The sequence below is a fragment of the Microcaecilia unicolor genome, chromosome 10 (assembly GCF_901765095.1).
Source record: "Microcaecilia unicolor chromosome 10, aMicUni1.1, whole genome shotgun sequence".
Classification (NCBI taxonomy): domain Eukaryota; kingdom Metazoa; phylum Chordata; class Amphibia; order Gymnophiona; family Siphonopidae; genus Microcaecilia; species Microcaecilia unicolor.
In genome coordinates this window covers 188745854-188755444 of record NC_044040.1, presented here as the reverse complement: position 1 = coordinate 188755444, position 9591 = coordinate 188745854, and the positions used below count along the sequence as shown (strand labels likewise).

Below are 9591 nucleotides of genomic sequence, written 5' to 3'. Positions count from 1 at the left end.
TGGTTCAGAAGACAATTCAATATGCACAACCGTAGCCCTACAAGCAAACCCAGGGCAAGAGAGAACCACAGCCACTCTCTGACTTGTGCTCTAGAAGGTATGGCAATAAGAAAACGAACTAGCCCACTTAATAGACCAAAATGAGACCTACACACGCTTTTCTCTCTTTGCAGAGGTTTCTGACAGGTTGCAAAATTATTAATTTTGAAAATAACCTCCAAATTTCAGTTCCCCAAAAATATGGAATAAAATTGTCCCAATAACTGTTGTTTGTAGGAAGCCATGCAAATTAGTAAGGAAAAAAACCCATCAGATTACATCATCAATACATTACTTAATGCACTGTAATATGAAAGAATTTAGCTTTCAAGCAAAACTGCTATCTCATTGGGAGACACTGCTGATTCGAGTCGAGGGGTGAATTTGTTTTTGTATTATACAATATATATATATATATATATATATATATATATATATCCTATCCAAAATGCTTATGGAGTTTGCATTTTCTTCCTTCTCTTCCCAGTGCAGACTTCATAAAATGGCAAAGGGAAGAGCACTGATACACAACCTACAACAGGGGTGGGCAACCTCTGTCCTCGAAGGCTGCAATCCAGTCAGGTTTTCAGGATTTCCCCAATGAATATGCAGGAGATATATTTGTATGCACTGCCTCCATTGCATCCAAATAGATCTTATGCATATTCATTGGGGAAATCCTGAAAATCTGACTGGGTTGTGGCCGAGGACCGAGCTTCGCACCCCTGCCCAGCTTGCCATTGTCCAAATTCTGCTTTTGTATTTCCTGCAAGATTTGTTCCTTAACAGTAATAAGTTCATTATTCAACAATGATTCACTTTTTCTGGAGCAAGCTTTGATTGATTATACACATTTGTTTGTCATTTATCAGTATTTGATATACTGCCTCATATGCGATGCAAGCTTCATAATAAAACAACAAAATACACAAACAAACAAGACTTACTACTACTACTTATCATTTCTAAAGCGCTACTAGACATACGCAGCATTGTACATTTGAACATGAAGAGACAGTCCCTGCTCAACAGAGCTTACAATCTAATTAGGACAAACAAACAGGACAAACAAGAGATAAGAGAATATTAAAGTGAGGATGATAAAATAAGGGTTCTGAACAAGTGAATAAGGGTTAGGAGTTAAAAGCAGCATCAAAAAGGTGGGTTTTTAGCTTAGATGGCCAGAGATGGAGCTTGACGTATTGGCTCAGGAAGTCTATTCCAGGCATATGGTGCAGCAAGGTAAAAGGAACGGAGTCTGGAATTAGCAGTGGAGGAGAAGGGTGCAGATAAGAGAGATTTACCCAGTGAATGGAGTTCACGGGGAGAAATGTAGGGAGAGATGAGAGTGGAGAGGTACTGAGGAGCTGCAGAGTGAATGCACTTATAGGTCAATAAGAGGAGTTTGAACTGTATGCGGAAACGGATAGGAAGCCAGTGAAGTGACTTGAGGAGAGGGCTAATATGAGCATAACGACACTGGCGGAATATTAGTCGTGCAGTAGAAATTAGACTCAAACATTAAAATACAGCACTCAGAGCAATCACTTTTCAACACAGGGCAGCTGGCAGTAAGAGCAAAACCCAGAGGAGCTTGTTAAGGTTCCATTTAATTCAAATGCCAACCTAAATAGATAGGTCCTGAGTTTTGATCTAAAATTAACATAAGAATTTTCTGCATGTAGTGATAAAGGTAAAGAGTTCCACAATGCAGGGGCCAAAAAGAAAAATGCATTCCCACCAGGCTCCTGAAGAGCCTGGTAGGGCCAGTCTGTAGTCGTTAATGGACCGGAGAAAATGAGTGGGTACATAGGAAATAGTAAGAGATGATAGATAATTGGGAATACCGGTATGTAGAGCCTTAAAAGTACACACACAAACAAGAGGAATAAAAAGTCGGAAGCAAACAGAATGTGCAGGAACAAAGCAGACACAAAACCCAGAAGAATCTTGTCCACAAGGGCCAAAATGATCTTTATTCAAAAGGACCCGACATGGCCATGTTTCGCTAATAAAAGCTGCATCAGTGGTATAACTAACAAATAGATATCAAATAAAACCAAATAAAAAATAAAATCAAGCAGTAAAACCAAACAATAAAATAAATTAAAATATTATATAAGTATCAAAACTTTAAAAAGCAAAACACACACATATATATATACTATAGCTATTAATAAATCAAATTTGCATAATAATATGTAAAAAGATTAACAAACACGAATTAAATAATGGACTGCAGTAAAAGTCATGACTGGCTCTATAATTGTTAAAAGGAACTGCTGTATAAAAAGAGTGCAGACATAACAGTCCTGCTCTAAGACAACAGTACATGACTAAAAATACAAAGCACATATCTAGCCAAGGACACCAGCAGGTAATCCAATAATAGTGAAGAGGAGAGCAGGAGATAGATGAGAATTGCTGGACATGGATGGATGGAGGGGTTGGCAGGGAGAGAGGAGAAATGCTGGACTTGGATGGAGGAGAGGGGAGAGAGAATTATTGCTTTATATGGATACAGGGGAGGGATGAGAGAGGAGAAGTGCTGGACATGGATGGAGGGGAGGAAAGAAAAAAGAAGAAGATACACATGGATGGAGATGAGGGAAAGGGGCTATTCACCAAGGACTCACCATAATGACTGGATTAAAAGGATATAAAGGGGCAGGGGTGTGCTGGTAAATTTTTAACAACAGGCTCTTTCTCCGGATGTAGCCAGCTCTGCAGTTGGAAGGGCTGGGGGGGGGGGGGGGGGGGAGCAACACTTGCCTCTCTCTCCTCCCTCCCTTTTTGAGGGCACACTAGGCATACCTTTGCTGGCAGCCAATAAATGGACTGCCACCACTCCCAACGTCTTGCTCTGAGCAGCATGCTGGAACTTCTCTCACATGCTGGAGAAGTCCCAGCCTGCTGCCCAGAGCTGGAAACAAGGTGCGGGGAGCAGCAGTAGTCTATTTACTTGGCTGGCAGGGCTCAGCATCCCCACCAGCAAAGTAAAAGATAATTCAGCAGGGGGCCCAAGCCCACATTTTGGGAGCCAGTTGTTAAAGTAGCCATGCAGGGCCCTACTTTAACAACCGGCTCCCAAAATTCTTAAAAACTTAACAACCGGCTCTTGCGAGCCTGTGAGAGCCTGCTCCAGCACACCACTGTAAAGGGGGGAAATCCCCTAGGTGATTGCAAATGAAAGCTCATAGTACCAAATCTCAGCAGATTTTCCATCTGAACTAACATCTAACTATTTGTTAGTTATACCACTGATGCAGCTTTTATTGGCGAAACATGGCCATGTCGGGTCCTTTTGAATAAAGATCATTTTAGAACCCTTGTGGACAAGATTCTTCTGGGTTTTGTGTCTGCTTTGTTCCTGCACATTCTGTTTGCTTCCGACTTTTTATTCCTCTTCTTTGTGTGTGTACTTTTAAGGCTCTACATACCGGTATTCCCAATTATCTATCATCTCTTACTATTCCCTATGGCTCTGTCTTTAAATCTGTTTCTGTCTGGCCCCCACTTTAGGCAAGTTTTATTTATTTTTTGAAACTTTGCTACTATTCTTTTTTTTTTTTCCAGGCAGTCTTAGATGTTCTGTGAACAGGGGAAGCAGTGCTGGTGTGTCCCTGGCTAGGTATGTGTTTTGTATTTTTAGCCATGCATTATATAGAATCTAGCCCTTAGTGTGCACTAATCCTGGTACATCGTGGACAGATGAATAGCTAATTAGAATATGGAGCACTTGTGGTGGTGATATTAAATGTGGAGTGGAGGAGTGGCCTAGTGGTTAGGGTGGTGGACTTTGGTCCTGGGGAACTGAGGAACTGAGTTTGATTCCCACTTCAGGCACAGGCAGCTCCTTGTGACTCTGGGCAAGTCACTTAACCCTCCATTGTCCCATGTAAGCCACATTGAGCCTGCCATGAGTGGGAAAGCGCAGGGTACAAATGTAACAAAAATAAAATAGATACTATTGGAGATTCTACATGGAATGTTGCTATTCCTCTAGTAACATTCCATGTAGAAGCCTGCGCGGCCACATTGGTGATCTGCAAGGGCTGACTTCTACATGGAATGTTGCTAGTGGAATAGCAACATTCCATGTAGAATCTCAAATAGTAGCAACAGTGGAGGAGTGGCCTAGTGGTTAGGGTGGTGGACTTTGGTCCTGAGGAACTGAGTTCGATTCCTGGCACAGGCAGCTTCTTATGAACTTTGGGCAAGTCACTTAACCCTCCATTGCCTGCCGCAAATAAATTTAAAAAAATCCGGATGGTGGAATACACCAAATATTTTATAGACAACAAACAAACTCCATGTACAGAATATGGGGTATAGATTTTCATGGGCTTTGCAGAGTGTCATGTCAGTAAGCATTTATTTAATTGAGCAGGGCCCTCACTGAAAGGCTACGTACAGATGAGCTGTAAGCTTGAAGCAATAAACTACACAGGCATCTGCCGAGAGGAAACACTGTGCAATATTTCTGCTTCTTTACACAAACCACAGTTAAAAGAAAATTATGCTGCCAGTAAGCAAAATTTCAGCCAGCTGGTTGTGAAGCAAGCTGTGTCTAAGGTATTAATCTGCTGTGTTCTATTTGGACTACTCAGAATTTAACTGATAGTCAACTTAGAATTATGCACAAACAAAACCCTACAACCTAGTGAATCAGGCATGTCTTGCCTGATTATTTATCTCAACAGGGCCAGGAAACGCCCATAGACACACACCCCTTTTGAACTGCACACATTAGAATTTAGGCGCAGTTCATTACAGAATAAGCTTAGCGAGTTTTGCATGTAAATTCTAATTATTGCCAATTAGTGCTCATTATTGCTTCTTAAGAGCTGTTATCAACGTTTGATTAGCTTAAGCCAATTACGCGCATTGTTATAGAATATGCCTGGATTTTGTCGAAGATCTCTAGGCGTGCTACATAGAATCCGGCATTAATTGCTTTAACATATTTTAGTGAAAGGGCTCCTGAGTTCAGGGCTGGATTCAGTAAATGGTGCTCAAAATTTGGTGCCATCAAAAATCAGCATTCTATAAAAAAGATTTTTCAATAAAGGGTGTTCTGGATGGGTGCTCTTTATGGAATAGTGCGTAGGAATAGGATTCGTGCTTAACTTTGGGCGTGATGATTTACACCAACTGAAACCAGATGTACACAGCGGCTTAACAAGGGTGGGGTGGTCCACTCCAGGTGTATGCTGCAGGAGGGGTGCAGGGAGCAGCCGCGTGGCTGTCGGCTCCGCTGATTCCCTGCTCCCTCTGCTGTTACTTCCTGTTCCGGGGCAGAGGGAGCAGGGAACCAGTGGTGCCGACAGCCGTGCGGCTGCTCCCAGCACCCCAGCAGGTAGGAAGAATACACCCAAGAGGGGGGGGGGGGGGTTGGAAGTGATGCACCAGGGGGAAAGGTGATGCACTGGGGGGGGGGGGGGGGCACACGTCATGCTGCATCTGGGGGAGGGGGGGGGGTGCACAGTGGCGATCCACCCCAGGTGGCAGCCGACCAAGAAACGCCACTGGGTGTAAATCACGGTGTGAAAATTGGGCGTGGATCCACACTATTCTATAACATTGCACACATCTTAAGGGAACATCCCTGACCCACTCATGTCCTTCCCATCGTTACGCCCCCTTGCAGATCCACGTGGAAACAGTCAGGCGCTCTTCTATAAATGGATGTGTAAGTGTGTTTTTGCGTGGATCTTCTGTTTCTGCCGTTTCGGTGTCTTGAATCTATTAGAATGCTTTTCCACCCCAAAAATTCAGCATGGAAGTAGTACCTAACGTTCAGCACCATACACAGAATTCCCCGTAAATGTCCAGTGCAGAAAATCAGTGCTAAGTTCCTAACTTTTGTCCCACCCTGAGGGGGGTCCTTTTACTAAGGTGCGCTGAAAAATGGCCTGCGGTAGTGTAGGCGCGGGTTTTGGGTGCACGCAGAAGCATTTTTCAGCGCATCTGTAAAAAGACTTTTTTTAAAAATAATTTTGATGAAAATGGACGTGTGGCAAAAATCAAAATTGCTGCGTGCCCATTTCAGGTCTGAGACCTTACTGCCAGCCATTGACCTAGCGGTAAAGTCTCACGCGGTAACCGGAATGTGTATCGGACGCGCGCCAAAAATGAAATTACCACAAGAGCCACGTGGTAGCTGTGCAGTAACTCCATTTTGGCGCACGTTGGGCGCGCATAGACGCTTACGCGGCTTAGTAAAAGGGCCCCTAAATTTGTTACTTTTTCTGGACCTAAATTTCAGAACTCAGCCCTAACAAATTTTTGAAAGGGGCCAATTTATAATCCTAATTTCCACAGTTATGTCTCTATACCCTTTGAAAATCAACCAAATGAATTTTAAAGCTTATTTTCATGCTCTCTTAAGACTAAAAGCTGTAAGCGACATGCACATTCTGAACAGCCACCAGCAAAATCAAGACATTTCTAGGACACAAATTACATTCCCAGTCCATCACACTGCTTGGGATGAATCTAAAATGTTCCACAATTATAAATAGAGCAAGAGGATCAATACTTGTAATGCCACACCAAAACACTCTGCAGCACTCTCCAACAAAAAGACGTATCATATGAAACAAATTTTTAATTTTTATTTTACATATTTTTACATAAAACTTTCAAGATAACTTTCTGAATCCACCTGAATGTTAATAGCACATCTAAAAAAAAAATTAATGTCAGATAATCAACATTCACAAAATGTTGAAAACTGATTAAAAATTATAGATATTACTGAAATCTATGATGTCACTACGAGGCAGGCATGTAGTTCTTGACTTGTATAGCACCGTCAATTACAGTTTTTGTGTTTAAAACTACAGTGAAGAATAAAATATAGTCATGGCAAAATACTGTTTCAAATTAAAAGTCTCTAAACAACAAAAAAAAACAAAAACAAAAAACAAAACAAAAGAAAAATAAAAAAAAATTCCCTCCTCCTATATTTCTGCAGTTAAGCACTGTACATTCTTTTCTGTAGTAACATTTTATTAAAATGCCTGATATTTAGTGGCACAAGTAAAAAGTTAAAATAAATTAAGAAGCGGAGGCCAGTCACTGGACATAAAGCTTTGCACATTATTCAAGGACTAACACTGATTTTTCTTGTGTACCATCTTTTAGCATCAGCGTTTGTACAACCACAGAAGCAAAATAAATTCTAGCTTGCTTTCTTAAGTTGATGGCTTTCCTTTTTGTCTTCTTTTTAAAATTGTTTTCTTTACTTTGCTGGCATTTTCTCTGCCATGTGCTTCTGCTGACTTTCAGCATGTCTGCAAAACAAAATAAAAGGATTAATGTCATCAGATTCTTGCTATTTATTTATTTTATTACATTTGTATCCCACATTTTCCCACCTATTTGCAGGCTCAATGTGGCTTACAGAGTTGGTTATGACATAATCATTCCATATCATCAGATACAATTGGTGATGTACAAAGATTGAGTAAGGGAAGAGAGAGGGAAGGTGTTAGGCAGGATAGAAGGTGGACGTTAATGATTGGGTGGATTGGTGAGGTAGTAGTGTAAGGTTATGGGTTCTCTTTGTAGGCCTTGTTGAAGAGATGTGTCTTCAAAGATTTGCGGAAGTTAGTTATTTCACCAATCGCTTTCAGGGCTGTAGGTAATACATTCCACAACTGCGTGCTCATGTAGGAGAAGGTGGTGGCATGTATCAGCTTGTATTTCAGTCCTTTACAGCTAGGGAAGTGCAAATTGAGAAATTTGCGGGATGACCTTTTGGCATTTCTGGGAGGCAAGATTGGGGCGTCTGCATGAATGATTTTGTGCTAGGGATCTGCCAAACTATGGCGCCCTTTTACTAAGCAGCGGTAAAAAGTGGCCTGCGGTAGTGTACCGGGCACACGCCGGGCCAGTTTTTACTGCATCTACAAAAAAGGGCTTTTGTTAATGGGGCGGGAAAAGAGCCTGCAGTAAAAATGAAACCAGTGTGCGCCCAAAACCGGCTTGAGCCCTTAACGCCACCCATTCAATTAGTGGTAAAGGTTCATACGCTACATGTACGGGAACCGGTCAGAACGTGCCAAGTGCCGAATACTGCTGGAACTGGCGTGCCTAGGAGGAAATAAATAAATAATTCACCCACGCGTTATGGGCACATGCCAAATCCGAAATTACCGCCAGGAGGGTGTGCTGGCCTGGCAGGACTCTCATTTGGCCACACTGCCAAATTTGCGCATGCAACTTTAGTTGCCATATATAGAATCTGGGGGTTAATGCATGAATTAGTGTGCAATGTTACTGATGATGATACGCTGAAACCCTCTGCTCAGTGTGCAGCGGAAGTTAAGAAAGCAAATAGAATGTTAGGAATTATTAGGAAAGGAACGGAAAACAACAATGAAAGATATAGTGGAATTAGAAAAGGTACAGAGAAGGGTGACGAAAATTATTAAGGGGATGGGACGACTTCTCTATGAGGAAAGGCTAAAGCAGCTAGGACTCTTCAGCTTGGAGAAAAGACGGCTGAAGGGAGATATGATAGAGGTATATAAAGTACTGAGTGGAGTGGAACAGGTAGATGTGAATTGCTTGTTTACTCGTTCCAAAAATACTAGGACTAGGGGGCACACAAAGAAGCTACTAAGTAGTAAATTTAAAATAAATCACAGAAAATATGACTTCACTCAATAAGTAATTAAACTCTGGAATCCTTTGCCAGAGAATGCGGTAAAAGCAGTTAGCTTAGCAGGGTTTAAAAATGTTTGGCTAATTTCCTAAAAGAAAAGTCCATAAGCCATTATTAAAAGGGACTTGGGGAAAATCCACTGCATATTCTAGGATAAGCAGCATAAAATGTATTTTACTGTTCTGGGATCTTTCCAGGTACTTGTGACCTGGATTGGTCACTATTAGAAACAGGATACCGAGCTTGATGGACCTTCGGTCTGTCCTAGTATGGCAATGCTTATGTTCTGACTTATTATAGTGGCATGACTGCGTGCTGTGTTAGGGGTTGGGAAATGGATTATAAATGGAGATTGGGTGTGGACTGCACACTGTAGTTTGCACGTGGTACATACTTGTGCAGCTGGTACAGGTACACTCACTGCCTCCTTAAGCGGAGGTGGCAAGTGCATCCAAGCTAACTGCAAATAGTCCTATCGTGCAGTAAGAAAATGCCGCTGCGGTAACTGCAAAGGATATGGTAGGCATGCCCCAACACTTAGCCTCAGAAGCTTAGGGGAGATTGGGTGGCAGAGTCAGTGGTGGGAGGCGGGGCTAGTGGTTGGGAGGCGGGGCTAGTGCTGGGCAGACTTCTACGGTCTGTGCCCTGAAAATGGTAGATGCACATCAGGGTCAGGTATACACATAAAGTAGCACATATGAGTTTATCTTGTTGGGCAGATTGGATGGACTGTACAGGTCTTGCTCTGCCGTCATCTACAATGTTACTATGTTTACTGTTGAAGCACGGTGAATACAAAAACTTCATGCTTCATTAAAAGGGCCTTTTTACCTTAATGTGTCTGATTTTAATCACCAAATACCTAATTCAAACAGTTA

The 9591-nt window shown here is 42.0% G+C and overlaps 1 protein-coding gene across 9 annotated transcripts in view; it reads right to left on the bottom strand.

Annotated features, from left to right (window-relative positions):
• Positions 1-6641: 6641 nt before the first annotated feature.
• LOC115478872 (schwannomin-interacting protein 1) overlaps positions 6642-9591 on the bottom strand; it is a 694349-nt gene continuing 691399 nt past the window's right edge. For all 9 annotated transcript variants that reach the window (XM_030216506.1, XM_030216512.1, XM_030216507.1 and 6 more), the window contains one exon: positions 6642-7337. In XM_030216506.1, the coding sequence (XP_030072366.1) occupies positions 7286-7337 (52 nt within the window). In that variant the 3' untranslated portion in view covers positions 6642-7285. The remainder of the gene's footprint in view (positions 7338-9591) is intronic.